This window comes from Felis catus, chromosome A3, assembly GCF_018350175.1.
Source record: "Felis catus isolate Fca126 chromosome A3, F.catus_Fca126_mat1.0, whole genome shotgun sequence".
Classification (NCBI taxonomy): domain Eukaryota; kingdom Metazoa; phylum Chordata; class Mammalia; order Carnivora; family Felidae; genus Felis; species Felis catus.
In genome coordinates, this window is record NC_058370.1 from 74923908 (window position 1) to 74938761 (window position 14854).

The 14854-nt window shown below is 36.9% G+C and overlaps 1 protein-coding gene across 7 annotated transcripts in view; it reads left to right on the top strand.

Annotated features, from left to right (window-relative positions):
* CCDC85A (coiled-coil domain containing 85A) overlaps positions 1–14854 on the top strand; it is a 202282-nt gene that overhangs the window by 162551 nt on the left and 24877 nt on the right. For 6 of the 7 annotated variants that reach the window (XM_019827240.3, XM_003984016.5, XM_019827241.3 and 3 more), the window contains exon 3: positions 835–911. The exons of the other annotated variant lie outside the window; for it this stretch is intronic. In XM_019827240.3, the coding sequence (XP_019682799.1) occupies positions 835–911 (77 nt within the window). The remainder of the gene's footprint in view (positions 1–834; positions 912–14854) is intronic. 7 annotated transcript variants of the gene reach the window in all.

Genomic DNA, 14854 nt, shown 5'->3' on the forward strand with positions numbered 1-14854 from the left:
TGAATATTTTTGCTTTAATGAAGAAGAGTTATTGTCAGATTGTTCCTCAGAATGAAACTCCTCTTTCCTTTGCCTATGAGCCCTTTCCTGAGGTAAAAAGGTATAAACTTTGGAGTTCACATGGGACAGACTCTAAGCATGATGCTGATTCTTACCTTTCAGTACACACCTGAGCTTGTGAAGAAATGAAAACAAGGAGTTTTAAAGTCGGCCCCCCTGGCTTACCTAAAGATTTGGCCAAAGCTTGGATCTATGCCACACTCTGCCAAACAAAGTCAAAATGTAGCCTCAATTCCACTTAGCCCTTTTGTAGCGGTTCTCTGGATTATAGTCCTAATACCTATAGATTGGTGAGAAGAATAAATGTTGCTCTTAAGACTTGAAGTATTTATTTGGGAAAATGAAGGGAGCTGGGTGTTGGAAATATTTTTTATTTTGTTTTTAATATGACTTGTAATTTATTTTGGTTATAATTAAGATTATAAAAAGTCTTACATGGGGGACAGCTCACTGAAAGCTCAAAATGCACAAAGTAAGTAGAAAGGGGAGTAAGTGTCTTCAAGATGTCTAACATTCTGAGGGTTGCACAGTGTACAAAAGCCTGCCATCTCACCACCTATAACTTCCCCTAACTGTCCTTAACGTTGCACAATTGTTCAAAGTGCTCGTGGTTTCAATGGCTTGTGTTCCTGTTTTTCTGGGGAGAAATCTTTTTTTTTTTTTTTTAAACTATGCAGTCACTGCCTGATGTGAATAAATCGAACCAGAAATATCCTGACAGTGCACCAAACAAGACCTGTGTGTATAATGTGAGTTCTTTCTTTTTAATTTTAGAATCAACCTTGTCCTATGTTAGGCAGCTGGAGGCAAGAGTAAGACAGCTGGAGGAAGAAAATCGCATGCTGCCCCAGGTGGGTGACTTCCAGTAGCTCGTAGCTAGTCAGTGTCATTTGAGTTGTAGCATTTTATCTGGAATTTAAAGTCTCAATTACATTCTTTCCTTTAAATGATAGAAATCATTTTGTAAATAGTCATTCATCAATGTAGAGTGTGATTGCTTTCCATAATGGCCATCATATTCTCTGGATTCTTAAGTGTGATACCAAAGGATGCAGATGTCTGAAAAAAGAATGCAAAGTAACTTTGAAAGAACAAAACAAGAGAAAGAGAAAATGAAGAGAAGTAGAAAATGCTTGCATAGGACTATTCAGATACATCATGCACGTAGTTGGTGAATATAGGGAAGGGACTTTTATTTAAATAAAAAAATTTGCTAATTTATGAGCTAAGGGAAGCAGCAGGTACTTTAAAGATTTCACATTTTAATTAAATTAGTACTTGCTAAAATTCTTCATGATATGATTAAACTCTTTGAGTGCAACAACGCAATGACAGTAATTGACAGTTTTACTTTGGGGCTTACTTTGTTTCCCCTGGTGAATATAAAGTGGTACTTTTTCTGGGATTTAATGCCTTGCCATATATTTTACTTATAAAATTATTTCTATGGGCTGAAGTATCTTGGTGAGAATGATGTCGGTTGAGGCGGTGGTTCTTGGGAAATTTTGAGGAGTTGAGCAAATCTCCTGAATCTAGGTTGATTTTCTTTACAGACATGTAGGCAGTAATCTAATATTTTATAAAAGGAGTTTTCTAAGCATTTAGTTGCTAGTGTTCTTTCCACATTCTGGTGATTATTTCTATCTCCTAAGTGACTAAGGGAAAATTAAACCCTAAAAAAACTAAGTAAATAGTAGTTTAAATGAAAAAACAGAGACTGGTTGTAATTCAGGAGAAGATACATAAACATTAATGCTTTGCGAAGATATTTTAAATCTTATTTTGTTTTTAAACCACTTTTGCTCATTAATGATGATTTGGTCTGTCAGGTACTGCATGTAAGAATGCCTTTCTCTTTCTTCCACTGGCCAGCCATCTGGCTACAAATTATGAGATTAAATGAAATGAATCTACTTCTCTCCCATCTCGTATGTCAATTGAGACATATGTCAATACTCGTGTTGACAGAAGGGATTATTTGCATCATAAAATAAGATACTGCTGGTAGTTTTCTCTTTGCTCTTCTCTACTTTCTATTTTTAAAATTTCCTTTGCCATTTGTTCTTTTATATTGGATTCACAGTATGACGCCAGGGCCTTTGACTGAAAACATCTAACTTCTTTCTGTTCCAAGAAACTTAAAAATATAATTAGTTTATTGTGAGTGTTCTATATGGTTATACCATCTCTGAGGCAACTGGGAATGTAAATGAAAAGAGGGGGAAAAGAAAAAGATCTGTGTCTTAGTTTCTCTCTGAGTGAGAATTGAGGCTCATGTCAAACATTGAAATGCTAGCATGTGTGCTATCTTATTTAAGAAGAGGCACAACAAATATGAAAATGATTGCAAGATTGATTTTTAAAAATCTGTGAAACTATTAGAGGTCTTGAAGAGAAGTCAGAAGAGTCTTCAGCTGTACTTATTATATCAGGTATATACATATTTAAATACATAGTACTTGCATAGTTCAGAAGTAGAAGAAATTGAGCAACTTTTCAGTGTCAAAACATGTGTTTTTAAATGTATTGCTATTTTCTATGAAAAAAAGGTTTTTTCTTTATTCTCCATAAGAAATGGCTAGGAAAGACGATGCTAAGATGTCATTGATGTGGGATGCACCATTATCATTTGTGGCACTAAGAAAGAAAAAAGATGTTGTCAGTTATACCATGTCAGATTCTTGCTGATTTCAGAGATGTTAAAATGGAAAGACAATGCTTTATAATTAAACGGCTCTTTACATGTCCATTGTACTTTAATGGGAAGAAAATCCATCGTTTGAAATATGCAAAGAATGCAGTTCAAAAACAAGATTTCTATTAAACTTGTGTATCTGAGAGTGTTGCCTTCATTTATAGCTAAGATAGATATGATAGGACCACCAGTTGCAAGTACTTGTATAAATACAACTGAAATGAGCAGACAATGGAGGAGATGTGAGGACGGAAAACAGCGAAAGAATCTCAGAGCAGTGAGAGTCCTATGCTCGTGGCAGGCTAAGATTTGGATGGGATAACACAAAGGCATGTACAACTTATTCTTGGATGTTATTGGTACTATTACAAACAATTACGTGATTTCACTGCAGAAACTGTTTCTGACTGCATGATGTTAGCTGCTTTGCAAGGTCAATTCAATGTGACAAGCTGACATCCCTGCATAAATTAGTCTCAGCACTTGATCTGAGTCTGAACACTTGATTTTTCCATTGTAAGAACTTGCTCCCTGTGCCTTTATTAGACGGTATTCTTTTTTTACTATCAAGCTCATAAAAAATATATCCTCTTGACTTTAGATAAACAGGAGTAAGAACATAGCTGGCAATTGGAATTCCAAGTGTATCGGATACCTTTTGTGGCTGTGACCAGATTCTTTGCTGATAGTGGAGTGTTTAGACTAATTATGTACAGCATTTTCCTGAAGGAAGAAATCTCCTTGATGCTTATTTTATTCTTTATATAAAATTGTATGTAATTAGCTGAGAGTCACAACTTCACCCTACCAATACATATTTAAAAGTCAACAAGATGAGTGTAATAAGTGCTTATGGATTTCTCTCTGGTTAGATGCAAAGCCTTCAATTTCTTAATTTATAAATGACACAGTTCCTCCTAGCTTCTCGTAGGCCTAAGTATAAATAAAGCTTGGGCCCAGTTTTGTATCCAAGCCAAGTTACCAAGTCCCAGACTGAAGGTTTTTTTTATTCCAGAGAAAATAGAAAAATGCAGTGAAGATAGAATCAGTTCTATCCAGTGGTGAAGAGGAACCACAGAAGGTGTGGTTGGAATATTAGTACGGACACCATGTGAGCATGTAGCTCTTTGCTCTGCATGGTTTCTACAATATCTCATGAGAATCACTGAGCAAAATCTAGTTAGTGAACACAATATTTCAAAGGAATCGTAAAGTAATAACAGTCTTACTATTTTCAGAAAATGCAGTATTATTTGCTAGGTATTACTTGAAAAGAAAATGTCTTTATTTAAGTCTTTATTTTGGTAGGAAGACAATGTGAAATCTACCCTCTTAATAGCTTTTAAATGTATAACAATTATTTATAGGCATGATGAGATACATTAGATCTCTAGAACTTAATTCATCCTCCATATCTGATGATATTTTTTACACAGTGATTAGTAACACCCCATCTCTCCTTCCCCTCCACCTCTCGCCACTGCCATTCTATTCTTTGCTTTTATGAGTTTGAGTATCTTAAATAACTCATGTAAGTGGAATCATGTGGTATTTGTTCCTTTCATGACTGTCTTACTTCACTTGGCATATTACCAAGTGATCATTACCATATGATCCAGCAGTCCCCCTTCTGGATATTTACCCAAGAGAATTGAAATCGGGATCTCAAAGACATATTAGCACTCTTATGTTCATTGCTTATGTTCACAGAAGCCAAGGTATAGAAGCAACCTAAATGTCCATCCAGAGATGGATAAAGAAAATGTGGTATATACATATAATGGAATATCATTCCATTAAAAAAAGAAGGAAATCTTGCCATATGTGACAACATGTGTGAATCTTAAAAATGTTTTTTTGAAAGTTGGTATAAGTGATCATTAAAGATCACCTGAATTTGGGATATTCTTTCTTGAACAAATAAACTAATGTGAACATTTTTTTACTGGTTACATATAAAAACTATAGGGTTGCAACTAACCTCTCATAATACACAGAATGCTACTGCTTAGACTGGTCTGTGATCTCCACTGGGAACATATTTAATATGATATAAACCCATATGAAGATTGTGTATTAAATAAGAGTAACTGCTGTCTATGAACTTTTATTAATATGTTTTAAATCTAATGAGGTAAAGTCACCCACATGACATAGATAGATATTTACACGTAAAATACCCCATGTAGTGTAAAGTAGTTGTAAGGAATTTTATATCAAATTTAAAAGGAACACACCTATTTTGCATATGGACATTTATACATAAACAAACTTTGTGTGGATAAAAAAATCCTAGATTTTCAAAGCTGGATAGAACCTAATATATCACATTGGACAACCCCATTTTTTAAGTAAAGCATACAAGAGTCACAGAATGTTAGGAGTACTTGATCAGACAGCTATTAAAGGATGGACTCAAGCTAAGATGTAGGCCAATTCAGTGTTTTTTCTAGCATATACGTAACACCTCCTTTAATCATTTAATGCAATGAATGGCATCCAGTGTAATTAAGCTGCTAAATCTGTTTTTGTCTTATCGTCAAATTCTTCTTTTAAACACTTTAAAATTAATGTTGGATTTGCTTAGCCATCTAAGATTTATTAGACACTCTATTCTTTTACAGAGTCTTCTCCTCCCTGACACATTTCCAAAATACTTCAGAATCGTAGTTTTGTACAGACATACCCACCCATACCTGTGTGAGAGATTCATACGTAACAGAGTGTGATCAGAGAGGGCCTTTCTGTTCAGAGCGAATTGGAGCTAGGTGGGTAGGGGAACAAAGAATTCTAGTAGTGGTTTTGAAGGTACCCACGAAATTTATTATTTTAGCTCAAATTCAAAAATCTTGCTTGGATCTCTCATTCCATTGTCCTTGATGGTCATAAGGATTTTTAATCCAGACCCAGCTAATATATTTATGTGCTATATCTGCAATGAGGTCTACTCAGCCAGAAAATATCTTCAAGTGAATGGTAGAGAACACCTATCTGATGATTTTATTATAAATAAAACTGTCCTTTGAAGAAATCAGTCCACATTCAGATATAACCATCAGGTAAAAATTATTATTTATTATTTTTTAAACTCTTCTCGCCTATTTTGTGGATGTAGCATGGATTTTGCATCAAGAAGGGACAAGAAACCAGCAGTTTGCTGTGATTCTAAAGTCAATTAAGTACATTTGTGAAAAATCCTACTGGGAAATCTGTTCTTTTTCATCAAATGCTTCGGCACCAACGTCTACCTGGAAAGCACTCTGCATCCTTTGTGCCCCAGAGTTCCTCAGCAAAACAAATTGCCCACCTCTTGAGACTAAATTTTGACAGATTTTCTAGAATCAGTAAAGGCGCCCTGACGTGTCTAATGTCCGATGACTGTCCGTGTGCTGTGTGCTCAGCAACTGTTTTGAAAGGCGTGGCAACTCGGATCACCACTGTGTGGGCTCCTTTCAGCAAGTGTTTCTATTTCTGTTGTGCTAGCACACACAGAAGAGTCTAATTTTAGGACTGGAAATGAAAAATCTTCTCGTGTAATTTGGTTACAGTGTGGCTTCACAATGCAATGCATTGGGAAGGAGGCAGGGCCGTTTGCAGAGCAATTTCTGAACAAAGGAAAAGAATCTGTCACCATTGCCAGAAGTGCTGAGGAGGGCTCTAAAGAAATTGAGCTTGTCACTTCCATGGCAACACGACCCAGGTCCAGCATCACATCCCCGAAGAAAAGTTCCCTCACCTGTGTGCCAATGCAGAGGACCAGTGTCCTGGACAGAAATGAGGATTCTTCCTGACACAGAGATTTCCCTCATAAGCTTTTCCTTTTTCTCGCCATGGAGATATTTATTTTGTTGCTCTCTCTCTTTTTCACATTTTCTAACTCTGTTTTTCAAGTCATTTTTGTCTTCTAGAGCCATAAATATCTGGCTCTTCTAGGGTTTGGAGTTGTTCTGACAAAAAAAAAATAGCCACTACTGCACAAAAAACAGGCTTTGACAGAATAGTGCTTTACAGGTGCTTAAAGCAAGTGGTGCTCCTGTTCTTCCATTGCTACTTGCATGGAAATTACCATTCTGACACTCCTGAGGAGTAATTTGTGCAAAAAAATTTTTTTCATAGATACAACTGTACGTTGTTACACAACCAGAGGTGAATCTGGATGCTACTGATAGAAGAAATTAGTTAAATCCATTAAGGCTTGGTTGCTGCTGGAGTCCTATTTGGGAAAAAATGGACTCCACCAGAGGAAGAATGCTTGTGGATTGCCATTTTCTCTAAATCACCATGATTTATAGAAGTAAAGAAAGGGGAAAAAAAGCTTTTATGTATAGTTCAATGGAGTTTTCAGAGGGCAGACAGGAGCTACCCAAGTGGTGTGGGTGTATTGGAAAAAAAGAGACAAATAGATATGGAAAATACATTTATAGGGGAAAAGTCACATTGGAGAACCTGAATCAATAGAGCCTGGATTAGGGAAAAGCTAAAATCTATTAGTGAAAATATTGAAGAGAGTGAAATTCATAGGAAAAACATCTAAATCATGGGAGGGGGTTTATAGCATTCTTTTGTGACCCCCCCCCATGCTTGAGGGATCTTGTTTGATAATCTTGGATATATGATGAGAAGTTTTCATGCTAATGAGAGAAAATAGATGAAATAGAAATGCAACAAAATACAGCTATGCCACTTACTAAACTTATTAAGAGAATTATTGAATTTAAAAGACACTCAATTATTAGGGACTATGATATCCATTCTTATTTAACAGTACTGCCTTTTTCTATCTATACTGGCATGATGATGTACCACTAGGGCATATGAAAAAATTTTTTTTAATTTGGAATAGCCATAAAAACAGCATTTTGGTTACCTGTCCTTGGCAGAATTTGTCACAAAAGAAAATAAGACTCTCACAGCAAAAATTTTTGCTGTGTAGTAATATCAACTAGAATCATAGATATTTGAATGAGAAGCAATATGGAAGAATATTTGGGGAAAACTTGAGATGGAACTATAAGAGAAATTAATGTTGCCGTGGAGAAATGGCTTTCTATTCTTTTTTTTTAATCCAAAATAAAGTGAAAAATTAAAAAAGATGGAACAGTCTTTTCTTTCTTAATATGGTAAGGAAACAGTCTCCTAGAAAGTGATAGAAAAGAGGGACACCTGGGTGGCTCAGTCTGTTAAGCACCTGACTCTTGATCTTGGCTCAGGTGATGATCTGATAGAGCTCTATCATGAGATAGAGCCCCACGTCAGGCTTTGCGCTGACAGTGCAGAGCCGGCTTGGACTTCTCTCTCTCTCTCTTTCTCTCTCTCTCTCTCTCTCTCTCTCTCTCTCTCTCTCTCTCTCTGCCCCTTCCTAGCTGGCACTTTCTTTCTCTCTCAAAAAATAAAAAGAAGATAGAAAAAATTGTATAGTATTTGATATGGGAATGAAATGTGGAGATATATATATAATGTAATATATATATTACATTAAACTGTGAAAACTTGAGTCTAATTGAAGCTTGTAAAGAAGTGAAGATTCCCATTTGAGAAACCTCACTTTGATCTCCATTTCCTACCGGAGGTCACTACCTCTCTAACAGGGATCCATCTGCCCCGTCCTTCTTTTTGGTGCAGACCTTTCCTACAGGTGGATTCAGGCATTTTTTCATTTAAAAGTCTCTACTTCTAATTTGTTTGTTTTTGCTGCAGCCTGAGCAAAGGGATCAATGTGCTTATAACACCTTAAAAATTAAACTTGGTGCCTCTTAATATTATCTTGTAAATGTATAGTAGACAAATAGAAATGTAATACAGGAAATATCTATATTGCCTAACTAGAATATCGATAATAACTCTAGTATAGGCAAATAATTGTTCTTTGATAAAATAGGACAGTTTAAGTAAATAAATTTCAAAGTTATTTGAAACTTTCCTAAATTATATTTAAGCTAGGATAGTGTGAAAAATAAGCAAAACATAACTGAGTTAATTTTAGAAAGCTGAGATATAGTCAGCTGTGACTTTGGACTCTGTTAGTTACCAAGTAATTAAAGGAGTCGCCATGAATATGCAAGAACAGAGAATAGGAATTAGAAGAGCTAGGACTCAGCATAATTAGCGTTGGACCAAGATGATAGGTCTTAACCTTTGTGAACTTAATACGCTTTGAGTAACAGAGTATTACCATTGGTGATATGGAAGGTTCTGCTCAGCTCTGCAAATCCAGAGATTTGCATATATGTGTAATATATATGCAAGTTTGCATATATGTGTAATATATACACAAAATAGGCATGTCCTTTTTATTTTGATTTTAAAAATTCCCTCAAACTACAACTTTTTACAACACTGGGTCTTTTATTTATAGGTGCATATTCATGTCACTGTGGGTTATTCTACCTCATTGGGTTCTAAAGTTAATAGAATTTCATCAGATAGCTATTTAAGTAATAGTCAAGGGTATCTGTCTTCGAGGCTCCTATCACATTAATATGCATATAGAGGAGCTCACATACCAGTCTGAGTTGTGTGAGCTTAGGTGTAGTTTGAGAGATGAGATACGTTAGTGTCCCTTCGTGTTCATTTTTATTCTTTATATAAGCCCTGCATAATGAACATAAAGGCACTAGTTTTCCCAAACAGTATATTTATTTAAAAATAAACAAGATGAGTATTTAAATGCTTATCGATTTCTCTCTGGTCAGGTACAAAGGCATGTGTTTCTTCATTGATAAGTGTGGTTCCTTCCAGCCCTGATCATTCTGAGCTCTAGGGGGAGAAAAAGAAAAAGATTGTGTCCCAGTCCTAGAATGAAGGGGTCTTCAGTCAAGCACAGATGGAGAAATAATACAGTGAATGTTGAGTTGGTTCTGCCAGTTGTAAAGAGAAACTAATAGGAGGTATGGATGGACTATCAGTCATTTCCAGAGGGCACAGCACCCTTCCTCTGCCATGCTCTCTGTGCTGTCCTGCAAGTATTGTGGAGCTGTACTTTAAATCCACTGTGTGAATGGGGAGCCTGGGTGGCTCAGTCAGGCGTCTGACTTCGGCTCGGGTCATGATCTCATGGTTCGTGGGTTCGAGCCCCTTGTCGGGCTCTGTGCTGACAGCTCAGAGCCTGGAGCCTGCTTCGGATTCTGTGTCTCCCTGTCTCTCTGTTCCTGCCCTGCTCGCACTCTGTCTGTCTCTCTGTCTCTCTCAAAAATAAATAAAGATTAAAAACAGAGAATTAAAAATAAATAAATAAATAAATCCAGTGTGTGACTGTGTGAACACAACATTTCGAAGAGAGCCCAAAAGTATGAATATTCATATTAGGTGTTGTTTACGTATTCCGTATTATTACTTGCAGACTTACCTTTTAAAAGTTGATACAAAAAAGAGGTGCCTGGGTGGCTCAGTTGGTTAAGCATCTAACTTCAGCTCAGGTCATGATCTTATCGTTTGTGGTTTGAGCCCCATGTCAGGCCCTGTGCTAATAGCTCAGAGCCTGGAGCCTGCTTCAGATTTTGTGTCTCCCTCTCTCTGTCCCTCCTCTGCTCATGCTCGCTTTCTCTCTCAAAAATAAACATTAAAATAATAATAATAAAATAATAAAAAGTTGGTACAAGTGATAGTGAGAGATCACCTGAACTTAGGATATTCTTTCCTGAGCACATCCACTAATGTAAACATTTTTCAAAATCACATTTAAAAATATTTTCAAGGATTTCATAGAATAAACAGAGACCTGACATTTCAGAGAGAATTTTTTTAATTATGATGAAGGAATACCAATAGAAGAAATGTTAACAAGTTAACTTTTATTTACCTGCAATTTATGCAGAAACAATCTGTATGCTTTATTTTTAAATGTAACCTACTTGTCAGGAATTCAATTCTGAGATAAGTCAAAATTGTGGAAAAGACACGACAGAGACCTGATATATCACGTGTTACTATTTTTGCGGTACAATAGGCCGAGGAGAAAAACAAGAGGACTTGCATATGAATCACAGCTAGACTTGTGATACATGGAAGGAACAATGTCTAGAGAAAGAAAAAAATACTTTTTTCAAAGGATATCTGATTATTGGATTCATTCTGTACAGTAAACTTCTATAAAGTGGTTTCTACGTCAATAAGCAGTGAAGTGTTTTGAAAACAACCACCCACATTTGTAGATGCTGCATTACTGAAGAGAAGTAACAGAAGATTGTGTTTCCTCAGGCCACACCAGTGCAGACTGGGGTCAGACAGATGGAATCCAAGTCTCTTAGCTTACCTTCAAGTATATGGGTTTTCACCTGTCCTCCTAAGTCTGTTCCTGACTTTGACTGTTGACTTACTGGTACAGTGATGTCCTGGCCATTCCCCTGGCTCCCAACATGTCTGGGCTCAGAAAATCCCCCCACTCCTGCTTGGGTTCTACCTTGTTCCAGACCCAAAGCCTAAGAGAAAAGTACTCCCCCACCGCCACAGGTTTTAGCGTTAAACCCAGAAATGAAGGTGGGGAAGAAGAGTTACTATTAATGAAGGACCAACCTATTCAAAAAGTGTTCCTCCCTTCTCAAAGTACTCCATTACTCTTTACTCAAGGGTCTCTCTCTGGTCTAATTCTTTCCTTTGGGAGACTTTCTTGTCCTCAAGTTTATCAGTAACCTCACAAAAATGGACTCAACTTAGATATTTGTGATTTCAAGAGCACTTACTCAAGACACACAAATAACCAAGCCCTCTTTCAGAATTTTTACCCTCTTTAAGATTTTTCTAACTTTCATAATGTAGGTTAGTGGAATAAAGCAACTTTTGAATTAATATTTAAAAAAAAATTAAACACAAAAGGAGATCGCTAATCACCTTGCTTAAAACTCTTGGACTAATTATTATTTTGCTAGTTTTATGAATCTAGCTGCTACTCTTAGCAGTTTATTAGGAAAAAAGATTGCATATAGAAACATAAGAATCAAAGAGAAATACAAATCTGACTCAAATATAGTGTGACAAATAAACAAATTTGGTACCATTTATTTTTTGACCTAAAATGCCTCTCATTTGCAACAGAACAACATGCAAGACATAAGTTCTAATGTTTGACAGATAACAAATAACTAATAAACCTAGGACCAGCTGGGAGCCATCCTGGACTTACATAAAAGCTGGCTCCAAGAAAGGAGGTTTTTTAATAGCCAAGATATTTCAGCTGTTTTTTGACACCCAAGGCAGGTGTATCTTAATGTCAAAAAGATAATTTATTGAAATATTTTCATATGCTAGAAAATTTTATATCTATAACTATAGGAGTCTCATACAAGAAAGACATAAAATACACACTCAGAAATAAATGACAACTACAGTAAACTTAATTGCAAATAAATTGTGTAGGAATGTTAGGTCTTTATCCTTTTGGGTGGCAAGCATGTATTGAGTGCCAAAAGTTAACAGAAGCACAATTTGAATTTGGCTGACATCTGTTTGACAAAGAGTTTTAGATGGAGGAGGCTTCAGCAGCTTTACATTTGGAAATTTGTTACTTTGTTTGGAACCAGCCCCATTCACTTTCCATTCCCTGTTCCTGTCCCACTGCTATTAATGCATGAGCCCTTAAGCCAGCAAAATTCACGCACTTTGTTGAGTTCAGCAAATGGTACAATAGTCGGTCACGGCAGCTCAGGTTCTTTGCCAGTTGAAAAGAACTTTAGAGAGGTCGATTTAAGACTGGACCCTCGAAATGCTCACTTGTGAAGAGGGTGGCTCATGTGGCATCATGGGCATTCATTTTGCTGAAGAGGATTCTCTTGGTGAGCGAAACCAGTTATACTGAGCCTTTAACATTTGAGAACGAGATCAAGATGGATGTGATGGCAAGTAAAGGCAGTTACCTCTCCAGCGTTTTTCACTTAAAATAAGTACCCTGCTCATGATCTTGATATCGACAAAGTTCTTCAGAATCAGTCATGAGAGTGTCCTAAGACAGCTCTCAACTCTGGGTGGTCTCTCAGGGCTGTAAATGATGTTATAGTGACTTACTAATCAATACAACTTTGCTCTTTAAGCCTAGAAAATGTCCAGTGTTGCTATCACATTGATTTTTAATACTTTATCACCTTATTAAATTATGCTTTTTAGATATATCTTTTCTGTTCATTCTGTTTGAAGGCATCAATCCTATTGGTCTTAAGTGTCCAGAATCTTAAATCTTCAGGGCCCAAGGAGAGACATTGTAGGTCATGAAAGGGATAGTGCCCTATTCTTTTATTTTTATAAGCTCTGAAATGATGGGGCTGCAGCCTAAAATGGACCTTTCTTCCTGTGAGAAATACAGCTTGGGCCACAGCAAAATGCATGATTTACAAGAATCTGTGACCCTTCCAGTTGAGTCTGCTTCACGGTGCAGACAGCACACAGGATGAGGGTGGTTGAGTCACCCATTCTACTCTCGAGTCTTGTTGCTGTCACAAGCACTGTAACCACATCCCGAGTGTCACCTGAGGTCCTGTGTATCGGACTAACCCTGAGTCCATCTTGATGCTGATTCCCATTCTGACCCTGGCCCCTAGGATGACCTCTGTTTTGCAGGTAAGAGAATGTTCACTCGTGGGCAGAGGCAAGGTTTGTGCCCAGATTTTCCATTACTACTAGCCTAACGTTCTTCCCATTTTGCTGAAACTCGTCGCATGGCCAATGTTTCTTCTGAAGCAAGATAGTGATGAAAACACCACCAATCACCACCACTAACTTCACCATCACCATCCATAATGTACCTTTGGTATGGTATCATTGGGGTCTGAATTTGGGCATTAGCCAAGAAACACAGTTGAGTTTTGAGTTCATCTGTTTTACTATTCACTGAGAGATTTCATTGCTCTGATAATGGTTTTCTCAGCATGGGAAAATCTTGTTCTTTTATTAATCTTAAGGACATTTCTAGTCCTCAGATAACTGATTAGTCAGGAAAGAATATTTGTCTACTTAACACTTATCACTTCTGGTTCAATTATAGTTTCTCTGTAAGCCACTTGCCTCTTTTTCCAAAAAGTTTCCAGACTATTCCAATCTGTAATGACTTTCTTATCCTCTATACTAGGGCTTGGTGCTTTTTAAATTAAGGGCCAGTTGGTAAATATTTTCCAAGTTGTGAGCCATATGGTGTTTTGCAACTACTCATGTCTGCCACTGTACCACCAGAATAGCTGAAAACAGAGTAACTAAATGGTGTGGCTGTGTTCTAATAAACCACTGATAAAACAGGTAAAAGAGTCTGGATTTAAAGGGCAGTAATTTGCTGACCCCTGGACTACCCTGAAATCACTTGTTAATTGCTTGGGTCATCTGTTAATATTTAAATTTTTTTTAATGTTTATTTTTGAGAGAGCGAGTGCGAGCATGTACAGGGGAGGGGCAGAGAGAGAGGGACACACAGAACCCGAAACAGGCTCCAGGCTCTGAGCTGTCAGCACAGAGCCCAACGTGGACCTCAAACCCACAAGCAGTGGATCATGACTTGAGCCGAAAGCAGAAGCTCAACCTATGGAGCTCCCCTTCTTTAAATTTTTTTAGTCTATTCTATTGTTTGTTATGGAAGTTATCACTTGTACATAAAGAATTTATTAAATACAAAGAATTTTTCCTCTAAGTATTATATTTTCATTGTTTCAAGTTCCTTTGTCCTATCAGCCCCAAACCTGCCCTAAGTTATCAATATCTGGGATTTGAAAAGTGGTGTGAGTAAACCAGAGGAGCAGTTGAGAAGAGACAAAGATGTTCTTTCCAACAAACCACTTAGTTTTGGGAGGAAAATTTGTTGGAGATCAAGATGCTTGCATTTGACTTGAAAAGGCAAGCCCTCCCCTATAGGAAGGACACTTCTGATACTAATGGAGAGGAAGTCTGTACTCTGAAACACATATGTCTGATGATTGAAGCTGTACTTTGGTGAGTGATTGATTATATTACTTTTGTGTCCTTGCATGTCTTAGATTGCTGGAAAGATAATATGGAGCAGGCTTGTTTTTAAAATAGATACCCCATGGCTGGTGGCTTGGGAAAAACACGAATTGCTATATAGCCCTTTGCAGACAAGTGAAATTCTAAATCCCTGTCTATCATGAATGAGGAAAACCATTTCTGGCT